We start from the raw sequence: 18,874 nt of genomic DNA on the forward strand, positions 1-18,874 counted from the left end.
AACTTGTACAAATGCAAAACAAAAGTCAAACATAAAATAATAATAATAATAATAATATGTATGATAATCGAGAGAAAGAACATGTATGATAATCGACATAGCTTTTCCCCGGTGACAACAGGATCGATGTGAAAGAAGAAAATATAAACAACTATGACAATTTAAAGTGGGAAATACGAAGGTTGTGGTCAATGAAGAGAAGAGACGTGATACCAAAAGTAATTGGTGCTCTTGGAAGTATCAGCACTCAACTACCAACATGGCTGGAAAAGATTGGTGCAAGTGTGAAGGTAGGAGACCTACAAGAATCAGCATTGCTTGGAACTGCAGGAATTCTTCGCAGGGTTCTTGAAGCATGACCAGTAAACAAGAGTCAGCTTAGTCTGCTGGCTGTGAACAGGTGACACTTTCCATCATAACCAGCAAAATAAGCTGAGAGTTTTCATATAATAATAACGATGATTTCTTTATTTTATGATGCCAAGTTCCAAATAGATAAAGCAGAGAATCACTTTTTTGTAGGATGTGTGGCAACAAAAACTAAACAATCCCACATGTTGTGAGTGAGAATAACAAACTGGCTCAAAGAGAATAGTAAAGGGAGGCATGATAGCATGGCTTAGTTTGTTCGCTGGAGATTATGTGAGCAAAACGGTCCTGGAAGAACACGAAAATAGTACGACCATAAACCGGGTGTCACCAATAATAATGAGTATAAAATCTTATGCGATTTTACAATCCAGTGTGACTCACAAATTGATGCTCGGTGACCAGACATTGATATAATGGATAAAAGGAAGAAGGAAACGAAGATCAAAGATGTACGAGTGAGTGAAAAAGAGCTGGAAATGATGGGAAAATACAAGCTACTAAAAGACAAAATGTCACCAATGTGGGCAATGAAGAGATTTTTACAGAATTGGGGTAAGTAAATAGCGGGCATTAGAAATTTATGTAAGACGTGTGAACCAAAATTCTTTATCACTGTTTCCCCAACTGTTTCGGGCTCACACACCCCGTTTCGATGTCTTATAGACGCAAAAATAACTCTCTTCCCGAGGAAAAAGGAAACATGTGCCCTACCATTAAGGGCAAAATTAATTTAGTAGTCTACAAGTATGCGCGCGCGCACACATCCAAGCGTGCGTGTGTGTTCAAAAGAAATTTTGACTTGAAACTTAGTTGGAAGTTTCATTTCTTACGCACGGCCCCTTTTTCAACTGACCCTAAGCCTTCACCAAGATATTATCCCGTCCTCAAACACTGGTCGAACGTTACCACAGATTTCGATCACTTAAGTTTGCAGGAGTTAACTCCCTTTCGTCTTTTTTTTTTTGTTTCCCTTCTAATGGTGAGTAGCGGGAACATACATACATACATACATACATGCATACATACATACATACATACATACATACGTACGTACGTACAATAAGCCGGATATTGTTGATTGGGATACACAAGAAGCGGTATGTACCGCCACATAGGTCACCTGACCTGCTGATGTGAATATCTCTTTGGAAATCAAAGAAGATATCTATGGACAACTGCTTCGAAACCTCCAGCTTCTATATCCGGATTACAAATTTACATTTTTACCTGTAATAATTGGAGCAATTGGTTTTGTAAGTAAATGCCGAACTATCGGTCTGGATAAGCTTGGATTCGATTCGCACATTACAAGTAAAGAGTGTGAGTGAAACAGTGAAGCTATGCAAGGCTTTTTCTCAGCTTTAAAACGGGACATAGTTTTGTTATCTCCATTTCAAAGATGGAGCTTTGTATCTTTGTTAGAAACCAGCTCCCTCTTCACAGAAGGAATTTAGATGATTAAATGCAGAAGAGTCACACACACAAACACACACACACACACACACACACACACACACACACACACATACACACACACACACAAAATACACACATATCTTTGTATGTATGTGTATACATATATATAGATATATATGTATACCTATGTATGTATGTATGTATGTATGTATGTATGTATGTATGTATGTATGTATGTATGTATGTATGCATGTATGTACGTAAGTACGTACGTACGTTTGTACATGAACAAGCAAGCGTACACGCTATATGGTCCGTGTAAGGGAGGTAATCGCGTAGATAGTTTAGAAAATGGGCGGAAAAACTTTCAGAAGAAAAAAAAAAAATGAATAACAAACAAAAGAAGAGAAAAAAGAGAAAAAGATGAACGGTGAGTTGAAGGTCAGTGTAACCATTGATGAAGATATTTATCCACTCTGGTGTTTTAGGGAGCTCCGTTGAGACGAGTGATACCCATCACTGCATATGTCCATGGGTCCTAACTGTTGTTAGAGGGCGGTCTAGCGGGGACCTGAGCTAGTTGACTGCGGCTATTGACAAGAATACGCAACAAACGTTTCTAAAAACATCGTCTTCGGTTATAAGACAGTGTTAATAACACTTTCTAACCAAGGTTATGGATTATGGTGAGGGTGGGGGTGGGGGAGACAGGTCAATTAAATCAATTCCAGGATTTGCTTGGTGCTATATTTTCACATCGAGATTTGAACCCACGGTGTAAATAGCCGTAACTATTGAATCTGTGCCATGGTGTGAAATCTCGACGAAGGGTCTTCGGAGTGAACTTTAGTAGACAGAAGCTTCCCTATACATACATACATACATACATACATGCATACATACATACATACATACATACATACATGCATACATACATACATACATACATGCATACATACATACATACATACATACATACATACATGCATGCATACATACATACATACGTACACACATCCATCCATCCATCCATCCATAGATACATACATACAGACAGACAGACATACATACATCCATACATTCATACATACATACATACAAACATACATACATACATGCAGACATACATACATGCAGACATACATGCATAAACGCATACATACATACATGCATACATAATACATACATACATGCATACATGCATACATAGCTGGACAACGATATTGGAAAATAAGGAAGTTCCTAGACAGCAAAAAAAGTGAGTGGGGAGATATCAAAATAAGGTGAGTGGGAGGACCAAAGGGTGATTGGGTGGGGGTATGTGTGTATATGCGGCGTGTATATGTGAGGGTGTATATTTTGAGGGTATTAAAGTTTTAATGGTAAAAATATGTGGCTATCGAATAATTATAATTACAAGTGTAATTAGTGGCCAGAAGAAATGTATGGCCCTGTGGGGGGTAAGGTCGGGGGGAACCATTTGTACTTTCGGTAGAATATCGAGAGAAGTTTTGGAGGCAGGGTTGAGACTTGATGTAAGGGGTGAAGATGGGTGACTGTTTGTAACAAGATGAGAGACAGTGCAGAGGGGTGGGCGTGAGTGGAATTATCTGAGATATACATTTGAAACGTGACGAACCATCCGAGGGTACCATGGTTACTCGAAAGGCTAGAAACATTAGGCAATTCTCCTTTAAATGATTCACTGTTGTTTTGAAAAGTGAGGAACACAACGAATATTGTAATTCTAGATATACCCGAGTGAAAGCATGGGCGGCCACTGTTACAAGGTTATGGGTGTAGGCAGTGAAGGTTGAACTGGGGTTAACAACAAGAAACTGGAAATATGAAAAGCACAGATTTGGAAATTCAGGGTTTCCAAGGAAAAACAACAAAGAAAGACACAGTAAGGGACATAGAGAAGGGAGAAATGGTAAAATAGGGAACAAGGACCACGAGAAAGGGAGAAGTAGTGAAATAGGGAACAGAGAAGGGAGACTTTGTAAAATAGGGAACACGGACCGTGAAAAAAGGGAGAGGTAGAGAAATAGGGAACAGGGAAGGGAGACATAGTGAAATAGGGAAGAGGGACCACGGAAAAGGGACAGGGAGTAAAATAGGGAACATAGAAAAGGGAGAGAATTGAAATTTTTTGCTGAGATGAAAAAAAAAAAACTTAGAAAAAGTAAAATGATATTTAAAATGTTTCATTGTGTTTTTGTGTGAAGAACCCGGGCAGCGCCCTTAACGATTTCTGTGACTGGTTGAAAGGATGAAGGGAAACAAGTAGGGTTTCTCTCCCTAGACCTGTGGTCCAAGTTTGAATAGATTTCGCTGTAGGCATTTCGGTGAGAGGACAGGAGGGAGATTAAAATGGGCTCAGCCTATCTCACCGCCGCCACCACCTCCACCACCACCACCACCTCCACCACCTCCACCACAACCATCAATCATTTGACCAACCAGCATCTTCATCATAAATCACTATCACTACCACCACTCGACGACCATCATCATCATCACCACCACCACCCACTGCCCAAAACCTGCCCCTACCACCACCACCCACAACCACCACCACCCACCACCATCCACAACTACCACCAAAACCAGTAGCATCACCACCACCATAATAACAACACCACTATACAACTAACACCCCCACCAAACCACAACCAACGCCAACAACAACAACAACAACAACAAAATCAACTATCCCCTCCACCGCCACCGCCGCCACCATCACCATGAAGTGTTAAGTACAAAGCTTTCCAGTTGTTTATGCAACAATGTGTGTATGTTGATGAAAGCCGAGCAAAAAGTAAAATGCTGTCTCGTTGTGTTGGGTTGCGAGATGGCAACATTAGGCAAGTATTTCATTAGTAAATTACTGGCGAACATGCTTCCGGTCTTCAGTGACGCAGCCGGAAATGAACAATTTGACATCAGCGCTGCAGCGGCAGATGTTTTCAGCGTAGAGAGACACTAAAGTTTATAATGGCTGAGGTAGTTAGAGTGGACATCTTGCCTGTGGTGGTTGTTGGACAAGAACTGTAAGACAGAAGGTGAGACTAGAGAGAGAGAGAGAGAGAGAGAGAGAGAGAGAGAGAGAGGGAGAGAGAAAGAGAGAGAGACAGAGAGAGAGAGAAACAGACAGATAGACAGAGAGAGAGTGAGTGAGAGAGAGAGACAGATAGCTAGATAGATAGAAAGATAGATAGATAGATAAATAGATAGATGCATTTATGGATGGTAGGGTAGATGGACGGCTAGATAGAAAGGGAGACACAGGAAGACAAAGAGAAAGAGAGAGAGAACAGAGAGAGAGAGAGAGAGAGAACAGAGAGGGAGAGAGAACAGACAGAGAGAGAACAGAGAGAGAGAGAGAGAGAGAGAGAGAGAGAGAGAGAGAGAGAGAGAGAGAACAGAGAGAGAGAGAAAGAGAGAGAGAGAAAGAGAGAGAGAGGGAGAGAAAGAGATAGAGAACAGAGAGAGACAGAGAGAGAGAGAGAGCGATTTAAATAGGCTGATGGAGAGACAGACATAGAGGGAGAGGGTGAGAGAGCGTGAATGAGTGACAAAGAGAAGAGAAAGAAAGAGAAAGATGTCATTCAAAATATCAATACACTTAAATAGATGCATATATGTACCGTTATGTGTGTGTGTGTGTGTGTGTGTGTGTGTATGTGTGTGTGTGTGTGTGTGTGTGTGTGTCCGTCCGTATGTAAAACTGCATTATCTCCGTTGAGTTTGGTTCAATCGAAGTGGACTGCTTTCATATCTTAGTACTCAATACATAATACAAGTGCAGTTTTATATTTATATTTAAAATTCGGCACGCGCTTGAAAACATCGGTGTGTCATATACATACATGCATACACACACACACACACACACACACACACACACACACACACACACACACACGAGTGAGTGGACAAACGAAAGAAGGACACTCAACACATTTATTGGGAGTTACATGTTAGGATCTAAACAGGTTGAATCAAAATCCTTGGTACTCTGAGTTTCAAGCACGTGGTGAGTCTTCGGCCATTGGAGTCCGAATGAAGGTTCGATTGAAGAGAGTCAATGTTTATCACTGGACGTGACTTGCGATTGGTCGAGAAAGGTCACGCGGTATTGATGTTGGTATTTAGCGACAACAATTAGATAGAAAATACCGCACGATGAACGGGAATCGACCGCATGGTGGACAAGATATCGGTGGTGTGGCTGGGGGGAGGTAGGAAGGGGCGGTAGATGTTGGGGTGTATATGTGTATATGTACATGTATATGCCCATATATCTGCATGTATACATCAGTATTTATAGGAGTGTGTGTGTGTGTGTGTGCTTAGATGTACATTCACACATCTACCTGCGCGTGCACACACGCACGGATACACACACATACACACTCAGACATACACACACACATACACATGCACACTCACTCAGACACACACACACACACACACACGCACACACGAAGGCGCACTCACACACACGCGCGCACACATGTATACTCACACACGCGCACACATACACACGCGTGTACACCTTTATCTCCATGTACACATGTACACGAGCACATGCACACTCATGCGCACACACGAGCATGCACGTGTACATGCATGCACACGGGCGTGTACATACATGCGTACGCCCATGTTAATGGACGCGCATGCGCACAGATTATGTGCGCATGCATATGGTGAGCAGATGCATATGCGCACTCATGCACATGTTCACGCGCTCGCACATACACTCGTGTGGTCATGCACAAGGAGTGATGTACAAGGGGTGAGAGTATGCAGGTAGACAGCCCTGGGGAAGTGTTGGGGAGTGGTGATTTGCGGTGCTGTTCATGGGGGTTAATTTGTTGCGGTAACCTTGGTGCAGGCGGTGCTAGGGGTGGCTGGTACCAGTCGGCGTCCAGTGGATTGAAATTTACCAGCAGGGTCTACTCTCTGGTGACAGCAATGCGATATCTCAAATTTCTTGTTGATGGATACTGCGGGTTGATAGATGATATGTGATTTTTCGTGGAGGCATAGCTGGAAACTAGGGGCGTCGGGTGAATATGGTGGCGCCCTGTCGATAATAGTCCACTTGATGCTGGGCATTTCGTCTCGAAGGTCACGAAGTCTCCAGAGAAAGTGCGACAGGGATGTAAATGAATGCAAGTGCTGGGTATATCTTTCCTTGAAGTCATTGGCGGTTATGCTCGTCTGTGCGCGCGCGTATGTGTGTGCTCGTGTGCACGTGTACATGGAGATAAAAGTGTGTCCGTGTGTATGTGTGCGAGTGTGTGTATACGTGCGCGCGTGTGCCTTCATGTGTGTGTGTGTCTGTCTGTGTGTATGGTGTGTGTGTGTGTGTGTGTGTTTGTGCATGCGCGCGCGGCTATGTGAATGTACATCTAAGCATACATGCACATTCGTATAAATACTGATGTATACATGCAGATATATGGGCATATACATGTACATATACACATCTACACCCCAATATCTACCGCCCCTTCCTACCTCCCCCCAGCCATACCAAGATATCTTGTCTACTATGCGGTCGATTTCCGTTCATCGCTAAATACCAACATCAATACCGCGTGACCTTTCTCGACCAATCGCAAGTCACGTCCAGTAATAAACATTGACTCTCTTCAATCGAACCTTCATTCAGACTCCAATGGCCGAAGAATAGTCACGTTCTTGAAACTTAGAGTACCAAGGATTTTGAATCAAATTGTTTTGATCTATGTTTATCAATGGCCAAGCGTTAAAATGATAAAATAACAGTAATAAACGAGTGAAGGAAAAAAATATATAGTGCGTGTGTTTATTTGGCAAAAAAAGATAACATATCTTTATTATAGTTATACTGCCTTCTGCGCATGCGTACATATAATTGGTACTGTGGTAGTCACGTGATCGAATTTTGAGCCTGATCGCGCGCCATTTTTCTCTCTGGCTTTACAGTGTAAGCATGGCCACTCCATTAGCAATGTGCACCAAAGAAGAACAAAGAAGTGCAGTGATGCTTATTTCTCTGGTCGGAAGGTGTGTCAGGCGCTCAGATTCATCGGAGGCTTTTGGCACAATATGAGGAGACAGCGCTCTACCATGTAGAAGTCTGTAGGAGTGGATCAAGAATTTTAAAAGTGGCCGGACTAGCGTGACGCACGAAGAGGGAGCAGGACGCCCGTCAACTTTCACTATTGCGAGAAAATTCACCAAGCTCGAGAGATGGTAATGGTGAACCGGTCCACTATTACCATTTCTCGGATCACTGCTCTTACATATATATATATATATATATATATATATATATATATATATATATATATATATATGTGTGTGTGTGTGTAAGTGCTCGGGCTGCTTTACCACTAAAACTCTGATTTTTACTGCAAATAAAACAAAAGTGGTGTTGTAGTTTCTAACAACGAATGGCTGTAAGTGGTTCATCATTGAGCGGCTAGATATATATTAGAAAGGAAGAATGAACAAGCAAACCATGTGCTACACTTTAGAGCTTGTAGTTTAGAATTCAAACATAACTGCAGTTGTAAAAGTAAATAAGCGATTAAAAAGTAATTCACAAAGACTTTTGCGTCTGTTTCTAGAATAGCAGCGTTTATGGTGCAGAGATTATTCAGCAAAGATTTCTATATAAGCCAACTATATAAGAGAGGAAGAAATAAGGAATATCCTTAATAAAGTATAGTAGCAGGTACCAGTTCCATCGTCTCTCTACGAGGATGGGACTGGTAACTATAAATATCTTTCATTGAAGATAATCTTTATCTCTTCCTCTCTGAAGACGAAATGTTATATGGCTTTTATGAAAATCTTTGCAGAATATTCTATGCACCAAATACATTGCAATTCTAGAAATAGCTGTAAGAGACTTTATGCAGCATTTCTTAATTCCTTATTTACTCTTACAACTCTGCGATTGTGTTTGAATACATATTTTGCATGTTCATTCTTTTTTTCTAATATATATGTATGTATTATGTATGTGTGTGCATTATATATATATATATATATATATATATATATATATATATATATATATACTTTATTTGTGAGCTAACCAGGCAAAAATGGTTTCATCGTAAAAGATCTTCACAATTGTTCAAGCGTGCCACCTGGAAGTGTGCAACATAAACTGTAAATTCCCTGAACATGTCTAAACCTAATCGGACCAAGAATCTCAATGGAGAACGACCCAGTAACCATGAGGCTATAAGATACAAAAGGTTCGCCACGAAAAACAAATAAACAAATACCATCTATACACACGGATGTACATACACATGCGCACACACACACGTGCGTGCACAAATACACACACACACAGATATATATATATGCGTGTGTATATGTGCACATTCATATATACCCATGCACATACATATGCATATACATATAATCGACAACATAGATACATTGCATTTAGTCTCGGTTGGTTTAAACACCAAAAGTTCTCAACAAACGTCCGTGTAAATTATGGAGCCCAGTGAGAGAAAAACAATGGAGAGAGAAAAGCAATGGAGAGAGAAAAACCCAACGTTTCGGATAACGTCCTTCTTCAAGGAAGAGTTGACAGAAGAGAAATTCATTTGAGTCCTGTTAACTTTTCCATGATGAAAGACTCTATCCGAAACGTTGGTTTTCCACTTTACACAGCAACTTCATTATACTGTACTTATACTTTCACTTTCTACGTGTATATACGCGTATACACAGGCACAAACAGTGGGAGGGAGAGACAGACGTTGTATTAATTGAGAAGTTTTAATGTCAGTATAGCAGAGAAAACATGAAATGAAAGGCTCTCGGCTGCGCAAGCTCAGAACAATTGTCACATGAAGAAAACACTTGAGAAAATAAAGAACCATCAGAAGATTTTGGTGAAATATTGAAGAACAACTGAAATGGAAGCAATCGAAGAAGTGGGTGGAGTAGGGTAGGAGTTATTGATGTATACAATGGTAAGTGTATGTATATATATGCCAGAAGGTATGTGTGGATACATATATACGTGTGTGTGTGTGTGTGTGTGTGTGTGTGTGTGTGTGTGTGTGTGAGTATGTGTGTGTATGTGTATAATATATATATTCACATAAACATAAGTGCGTGTGTGTTTGTCTGTCTGTGTGTGTCTCTCTCCTTTTTTGATTCCCTATTCCCCCCCCCCCCACTCTCTTCCTCTTTTCCTGATTCTCTCTCTCTCTCTCTCGCTCTCTCCTTACGTTTTCGCATAAACATCACTGTTTGAACATGTGTAGACATGTAATTGCATTTTATAGAAACCTTTTCATTGTAATTATCTATATTCATAAACATGGCAACTTACTACCATTGTTGCTGTTGTTGGTGGTGGTGGTGGTAGTGGTGGTGGTTATGTTGCCGCTGTAGTCGTGGTTAACGCTACCATTCTTAATTATCGTTTTATGTCTCTAAGTCTCGGAGGTGTTTAGCTAAGAAACACTGATACTGAACAAACAGCTCCGGACCGCCACCGCTCCTCCCCTCGCCCCCGTCACCAGCATGGAACCAGTCAACCGTGGCGATGACAATTCTAGCATGGCGTGTCTCCATGCAATCAGCGAGAACTGAATTTCCACTTGTGCCGGAACGATATTAACCAATTACAGTGGAGAATATGATGGTAAGTGTAGATGGAAACCAGACGAGACGAACCGACAACAACAACAACAACAACGAACTCCATTAAGGGATGCAGCTGAAATTTGCTTCTGCTCCCTTCGCGTTTCTATCAAGGGGGCTGAAACATAAAGACGTTTCTGGACCTTAAAATTCTTTCAACGTCGTCTTCTTTCTTTTTCTCCTTTGTTTCTTTTAAACGCTTTTTACACTTTTCCATACTTTATCAGCGTTTTCTCAAGAGTGATGGATTCGCGGGGATGTGTGTATGGATGGATGTATGTATGGATGGATGGATGTATGGATGTATGGATGTATGTATGTATATTTCTCTCACTCTCTTACTCTCTCAGATAACTAGATAAATCTACCTATTTATTGAACTGTCGTCGAGTAATCTGTCTGTCTATTACACACGCATATACATACATACATACATGCATACATGCATACATACATACATACATACATACATACTTATATATTTGTGTGTGTAGTCGTGTTTGTGCGTCTGTCTGTCTGTCTGTCTCTCCCCCTCCCCTCCCCTCCCTCCCCTCCCCCCTCCCCTTCTCTCATATATATATATATATATATAATATATATATATATATATATATATATATATATATATATATATCCGTCTATACATTTATATACGTTTATATATATATATAACGTATAAATATAAGTGTGTAATTGTATATTCTATATGCATTTATGAAGTGGGGGGGGGGGGCGTTATTAAATGAACGCAGGTGAAATTTTCTAATGAAACATTAACGGTTTTATTAAAATGACAGAAAACTAAAGAACATTCTGGACTTGAAGATTTTTTCCTATTTATTCTTTTTTTTCATTTTGTTTCACTTTTTTTTACATATGAAAATTATCTACTTTTCCATAACTCATTTAGACTTTTAAAAGAGTTATACGTTCATGTATGTATATATCTACCCCTCCCCCACCAACATAAACATATATATATATATATATATATATATATATATATATATATATATATATATATATATATATATATATATATATATATATATATATATATATATAGACATACACAAACACATAGGTAAATAGATAGATAGATAGATAGATAGATAGATAGATACTGGAAACACAAGGCCTCAAATTTTGGGGAAAGGGATTAATTCGATTACATCGACCCCAGTGTGTAACTGGTACTAATTTTATCGAGCTCGAAAGGATGAAGAGCAAAGTCAACATCGGCGGGATTTGAACTCAGAACGTAAAGGTAGACGAAATACCGCTAAGCATTTCTACCTGCTCGCCGCCCTCTATCTACCTACCTACCTACCTTTTTTTTTTCCCCGATCCCTTTTGATCGGAATTTTACTTTTATTCTTATTTTTTCCCTTTTTTTTTCAGTTTCGAAAAGAAAAGCTCTACATTGTATTTGTCCCCTCTGTGTTCAGCCATGTGTGACCAATAAAGAAAGTTATCTGTCTATCTATCTATCTGTCTGTCTGTCTGTATATATATATATATATATATATATATATATATATATATATATATATATATATATATATATATATATATATATATATATATATATATATATATATACATGCATACATATATATATACATAAACTTTAATCATATATTATTTTTTATAATAGTAATGTTGTCTTCAGTTAGATACCATATTATAAAAAATATACAATTAAAGTTATTATTAAAAAATGATCTATGTGGTCGCTCTTCTCCATAATTTAAATAGCCTTGGATTTGTTTACAAATTTTTAAATACACACACACACACACACACACACACACACACACACACACACACACACACACACACACACACACACACACACAAACACACACATACACACACGCACACACTTCTGTATGCATTGTATAAAGAACGCCAGCCACGGGACATGCCTTATTCAGTTGTCGAGAAGATCGATAGCCTTAACAACCTCTCTCACTTCGATAGTGCCGCTCTCCCCCTCGGTGCTAAGCTCCATTGACGATATCATGGAATAATAAGATTCTTAAGGCCCACACCATGCCCCCTCTTACACCCTGCTGCTCACCGTCCATGTTTTCCTGACGATTTGTTCATCGATCTCCCTATCGGCCTCTCTCTCCATCATGAGCTGTCTTCTGCTCCCTCATCCAGTTCACCAATCACCCTTCTGCTGTCCATCTCAGTTTCAACACCATCCATGTAAAACATTATGGTCCCAGTGACGATCTCACGAGATCCGAAGCCCTACAAGAAGCTACTTAAACGGCGTAAGTCATGCCCCACCCCGGGTGTTCGGCACCGTACCCTTTATCTTTTTCATCACTAGAGTTTTTTTTTTCTCCGCGGTGTTTTTATACTGCAATCGATGTAATTAAATCAGTAACGGTTTCCTGATTAACATTCCGGGTGATTTGGGTTTATTAATTAATTTGTCTTAAATCGATTTAATCTAAATTGATTATGTATCATCATTACCACCACCACCACCACCACCACCACAACCACCACCACTACCACCACCACCATCACCACCACCACAACCACCACCACCACCACCACCATCAGCCGAAAGTTAACAACAAACAAGATGAAGACAAATAGCCGTCAGATGTAAATAATGTAAATAATGTACATAATTCCTCATCTCTTAAATATAGAACTGTATTAATTACTTTATACTTGATAATAAAATTAACTTTATACAACAATGATAATAGCTCTAAATATATGAAGAAATGTAGAAAAACAACACAGGAAGAGAAATGGTTAGTGAATCCTTATTGGAACCATGGAAATTTAAACTAAATAAATTAACTAATTAAACAACTGTGAAACATTAGTTTAGGTTTACGTTTCAATCAAATACGTAACGATTAATTATCATAAATTAACTAATTATTTTCGAATGAGCCATATCAGTTGTTTAATAAATATGGCATTAGAGCCGTGGCTGCGTCGATGTGAGTTAATAACTTTCAGTTTGAGCTCGATATATTAACACAGTCATAGAAACACTAGCATAGATCACGCAGCTCACACAGCTTCCCGTTATTCCATTGCAGCCATTAATAATATAGATATATATCAATGTTACACTTACCGGAAGTGATGTGACTGGATTTCCGTTTAGTGGGCATCGGCGAATCGTCTTCACCGTTGTTAATGTCAACATCTTTGTCACTGCCCGTCGAATCACGGGGTGATGGACTGGTTGAACATTCAACTTCCATACTTCCTCCATTCGTCGATGATCCGTTGCTGCAAACTTGCACCAATTTCGGATAGGAAAGTCCTGGTATGGGCAGGAAGTTGTTCGTATAAGCCGGATGTGGAAATAGGGCTGCTGTTGCAAGTCCAGCTGTTGGCGGTAGACCGGGGCCAGATGGATTTGAACCCGGACGGGCTGGTATGTTAGAGGTAGAAGCTGTAGCAGCCGCCATAAAGCATTTAGGAGATTGTAGACTAAGGGATTGTTGGCTGAGACCGGAAGAAGGGGAATCACAATCTCCCCCAACAAAAGCGTTTGCATTTCGAAGGATTCGGTTGATTGAGCTGACACTAGGTATCGATTGTTCATCACAGATTCGTTGAGCCAAAAGCCGATCACGGATTTCCCAGGCGAATATCGACGGGTTCTCTTGCTTGAAGTTCAAAATCTTACGAACAACCAGAGGTGTCGCCACTTGCTTTAATGTTGAAATTCAAAAAAGAGAAAAAGAGTGAGATAGAAAAATTAAGATGTAGATATCATGAAAAGATTGGACAATTTCAAAGACATAATTAATTAATTAATAATTTTCTGTAATCATATTTGTAATAAAAATCAATGTAAATATAAACCTGTCTTATATGCTTCGGTCATTATAATCATCGATCATTTACAAGTCAAATACATACACACTTACAACACATATATGTATGCGTATATGTGTATGAGTGTGTATATGCGCGTGAATGAGTGTGTACATACATATATGCGTGAATGAGTGTGTGAGTGGAGCTACATGCGATCTCCTCGCTGGGAACGCAGACTTTGTCGTCGTCGGTCACTGAAGGACTGTCTACAATATTTCAGCTTATTGTACTTCGATACGCAAAAAAATCATCCATAACCTTCCGTCTCAATAAACCACTATTGTCCCTGAAAGTTGCTTTTTATATTTACTACGGATTGCTTGAACCTTACTTTCTTCCTACACCTCGATCCCTGGATTTTACATGCATACACGCACATATAACCGCCATGTGTATCTCTTCAATTATTTTCTCTTTATACTCTGCGAGCCAAGACCTGTTCTTGTAACCGATTCATTTCCTACGTTTTTGCTTTATATGAAACATTTGTTTTTCATTTCCCGAACGATTTTTTCCCCTCTCCATCCCCTCCCCCCTCTCTCTCCCCTCCCCTCCCCCCTCTCTCCCCTCCCCTCCCCCTCTCTCCCCTCCCCTCTCTCTCCCCTCCCCTCTCTCCCCTCCCCTCTCTCTCCCCTCCCCTCTCTCCCCTCCCCTCTCCCTCCCCCCTCTCTCTTGTGAACCGGGATTCAGAATGGAGAACTGAGGTATTCGCATGGATTTCCTGAACAATCCTTTTTTTACTACATACAGACTTACATACATACATACCTACCTACCTACCTACCTACCTACCTACCTACCTACCTACCTACCTAACCCTATCTATCTATCTATCTATCTATCTATCTATCTATCTATCTATCTATCTATCTATCTATCTATCTATCTATCTATCTAGCTAGCTAGCTAGCTAGCTAGCTAGCTAGCTAACTAGCTAGCTACCTGTGTATCTGAAAGTATGCATGTGTGTATGTTTATACGAGGGTGAGTCAAAAAGTAATGCCATTTTGTTTAGGACAGGTATAGTTACCAACACAGGAACATGTATCATACATCAAAATGAAGCTGGTCTTCTGTGGATCAAATCCCTATTTCTCAGCATAGTCACCGTTTCTCTCAATAGCAATGTTCCACCTCAGAATGAGAGCATGTATCCCTACCCTGTAAAATTCTGTTGACTGTTCTTTGAGCCACTTCTTCACTACAATTTTCACTTCCTCGTCACTGGAATAATGTCTGCCTCTCAAACCTTCTTTCATGGGGCCGAAGATTATTCCAGTGACGAGGAAGTGAAAACTGTAGTGAAGAAGTGGCTCAAAGAACAGTCAACAGAATTTTACGGGCAGGGATACATGCTCTCATTTGAAGGTGAAACATTGCTATTGAGAGAAACGGTGACTATGTTGAGAAGTAGGGATGTGATCCACAGAGGACCAGCTTCATTTTGATGTATGATACATGTTCCTGTGTTGGTAATTACACCTGTCCTAAACAAAATGGTATTACTTTTTGACCCACCCTCGTATATATATATATGTGTGTGTGTGTGTGTGTGTGTGTGTATGTATGTCTATATTGTAAGCAACATTTCAAGGTCATTTAATGGCAATAAAACCATTCTCCAAAAACATCCCAGCTTTTAGTGTTTATTCCTTTCTTCTCAGACAAAGCAACAAATATTTGTGTCCCGTTTGCTAAACCTGGGTAGATGTGGTTTCTTTTGGGGTATCATTCAACTCAAGACTCGTTGTAGGGGCTGTAGTATGATAGATGTGTGCATTTCTAATCAGGATCTATTTTAATAAATTAACCAAGGTAGACTTGGGCAACAGATGATGTGGTTGTATGAAACAATATATTGAAATTCATAGTAAACTGAATGGAAACGAAGTTTAGCCCTTATTAGGATTGATTAATTAATCAATTTATCAATTAATCAAATATGTGTAAATTATGAAAAGAATTTCAGAAATTATGAAAGCAATCATCATCATTATTATAATTACATAAAAGGCGGCGAGGTGTCAGAATCGTTAGTACGCCGGACAAAATGCTTAGCGACATTTCGTCCGTCTTTACATTCTGAGCTCAACTGCAACCGAAGTCGACTTTGCCTTTCATCTTTCAAGATCGATAAAATAAGTACCAGTTGAGTTCTGGGGCCGGTGTAATCGACATGCCCCTTCACAAAAATTACAGTCTTTGTGGCTACAGTAGGAAGAATGATTATGATGCAATTCTTAATTAATATAATTATTAAAGAAATCATTCACATAATTAGGTGTAGTGTTAATTAATTTAAACTGATTAACCGAATAGTTTATTTCTTTATGTTACCGTATAATCTTATGTTAATTAAACACAAAGGCTTCATTTGCATATATCAGAAATATACAGTGTGGGGCAGAGAAACCTCCACACTTTATGTGACCTTTGGTGAGACATTGGTGACATTAGGCAGGTCGGGGTAATGGGGTCGCTCAACGTCTTGTTTATTTTCCTCACTCATCATAATGCCTTGGTGCACATGGCCTGGTGCACATGGTCTGGTGCACATAGCCTGGTGCACATGGCCTGGTGCACATGGTCTGGTGCACATGGCCTGGTGCACATGGCCTGGTGCACATGGTCTGGTGCACATGGCCTGGTGCACATGGCCTGGTACACATGGTCTGGTGCACATGGCCTGGTTGCTCGTGAAACTTTTATCAAGAACGGTGAATCCGAGAAGGTTCCTTTTTCCGCACTTTGTATGTGTACACGACACGCACACACAGCTGGGCGCTGTGTGTGTGTGTATGTATGTATATATGTATGTATGTATGTATGTATGTATGTATGTATGTATGTATGTATGCATGCATGTGTATGTGTATGTATGTATTTATATTTGTACGTACGTATGTATGTATACATGTATGTATGATTGTATGTATATATGCATGTATGTAGGTGTGTGTGCATATGTGTTCGTGCATGTGTGTGTGCATGTGTGTGTGTGCATGTGTGTGCATGTGTGTGTGTGTTTGTGGATCGACATTACATATGCCATTCCAATAGACCCGTTTTACTGACGTATTACTTTCTAAAGATTAAGATAAACCGACGATATTATGACGAAACATTTTCTTGGATATATTCAATACATAACAATTAATGTAACATTATATCAATCATATAACGATATTAGAACATTATAACATCATGTTTACAATGTAATAACATCAATGCACGAAACAGGAACGTTGACTTCTCCAGTCGGTTGGTCACGTGGTAGTTTATTGTCTGGGCTCCCTCCTCCCACTCCTCCCCACACAATCTCTCTTTGGTTCTTCTTTTACGCGGTTTCGATTTCTGATCGCATGCATGCTCACTCATAACACATGTCTCCGATTTTTATATATTGCGTTAGAGATAGATGGACAGACAGATAGATAGATAGATAGATTGACAGATAGATAGATAGATAGATAGATAGATAGATAGATAGATAGATAGATAGATAGATAGATAGACAGATAGATAGATATATATATAGATAGATAGATAGATAGATAGATAGACAGACAGACAGACAGGTAGATAGATATATAGATAGATAGATAGACAGATAGATAGATATATAGATAGATAGATAGATAGAGAGATAGAGAGATAGAGACAGACAGATAGATACTGATCTTTGTGGTGATATTCGATTTCTTTAGACTTAAACCCTCGTCTCTATGTTAGGTTTAATGACAAAACTGTGTTTCTCTTCCTCCCACCCTGAAGTTGATATTAGTTAAGATTATGGAAAACGGTCAGCGTAGAGAGAAGGAAAAGGGGGGGGGTGATCTTTGAAAGAATAATACCGAAGAGACAGAGATCATACGATTATGGCGAAGTGGGAGGAAGGATGGGAGGAGGTGGATTAAAGAAGGAAAGAAGGGAAAGTAGGTGAGGAAGGAGGAGGAAAGGAAAAGAAGGAGAGGAAGAAAGAAAAACAAAGATTTAAAGAAAGAAAGGATTAAAGAAAAAGAGAATTAAAGAAAGAAAGGAAGGAAGAAAGATAGAGAAAGAAAAAAGAAAGAAAGAAAGAAAGAGAGAAAGAAAGATTCATTGGAAAGAATGTCGGAAACTATACTCACAAAACTGATATTTACCCTCACCTTCGGCTTACTGCCACCAATAGAACCAGGTTTGATGGAACCTGTCTCGTAAAATCTCGTCAGTATCTTACTAACACAGCCGTGTGAGACGAGAAGTTGCCGCGAGATGTCACATGGACGTACCCCCATCTGTGCTAACTCCACGATTCGTCGTCTGATGTGATCGGGTAGAGGTCGACCATTAACAAAGACACCGCCCAACTGGTTGACACCCGTCTGACCTGCAAAAGCGAACAGAAATAAAAGAAACGGTTTCAAAATGAGAAAGAAAAGAAAACGTATCGATATTTTTTTAATGATGTAGACCGGTCGAAGGGTGGGTTCCGTGGGTCAGGGGAACTGGAGGGAGGAAAGGGAATCAGGGAATAAGCATCAGGAAT

General features: G+C 39.7%; 1 protein-coding gene across 3 annotated transcripts in view; it reads right to left on the bottom strand.

Moving 5' to 3' along the window:
- The window catches only part of LOC106869041 (uncharacterized), a 70,113-nt gene that overhangs the window by 884 nt on the left and 50,355 nt on the right, over positions 1 to 18,874 (bottom strand). The window contains exons 3-4 of one of the 3 annotated variants that reach the window (XM_052967699.2): positions 18,489 to 18,715; positions 13,589 to 14,174 (exon numbers count right to left, since the gene is read on the bottom strand). In XM_052967699.2, coding sequence (XP_052823659.2) covers positions 13,589 to 14,174; positions 18,489 to 18,715 — 813 coding nt within the window. Of the gene's footprint in view, positions 1 to 13,588; positions 14,175 to 18,473; positions 18,716 to 18,874 lie in introns of all 3 variants that reach the window. The other 2 variants (XM_089350161.1, XM_052967700.2) reach the window with 2 other exon arrangements.

Source organism: Octopus bimaculoides, chromosome 4, assembly GCF_046866305.1.
Source record: "Octopus bimaculoides isolate indiv1 chromosome 4, ASM4686630v1, whole genome shotgun sequence".
In the NCBI taxonomy this organism is placed as follows: domain Eukaryota; kingdom Metazoa; phylum Mollusca; class Cephalopoda; order Octopoda; family Octopodidae; genus Octopus; species Octopus bimaculoides.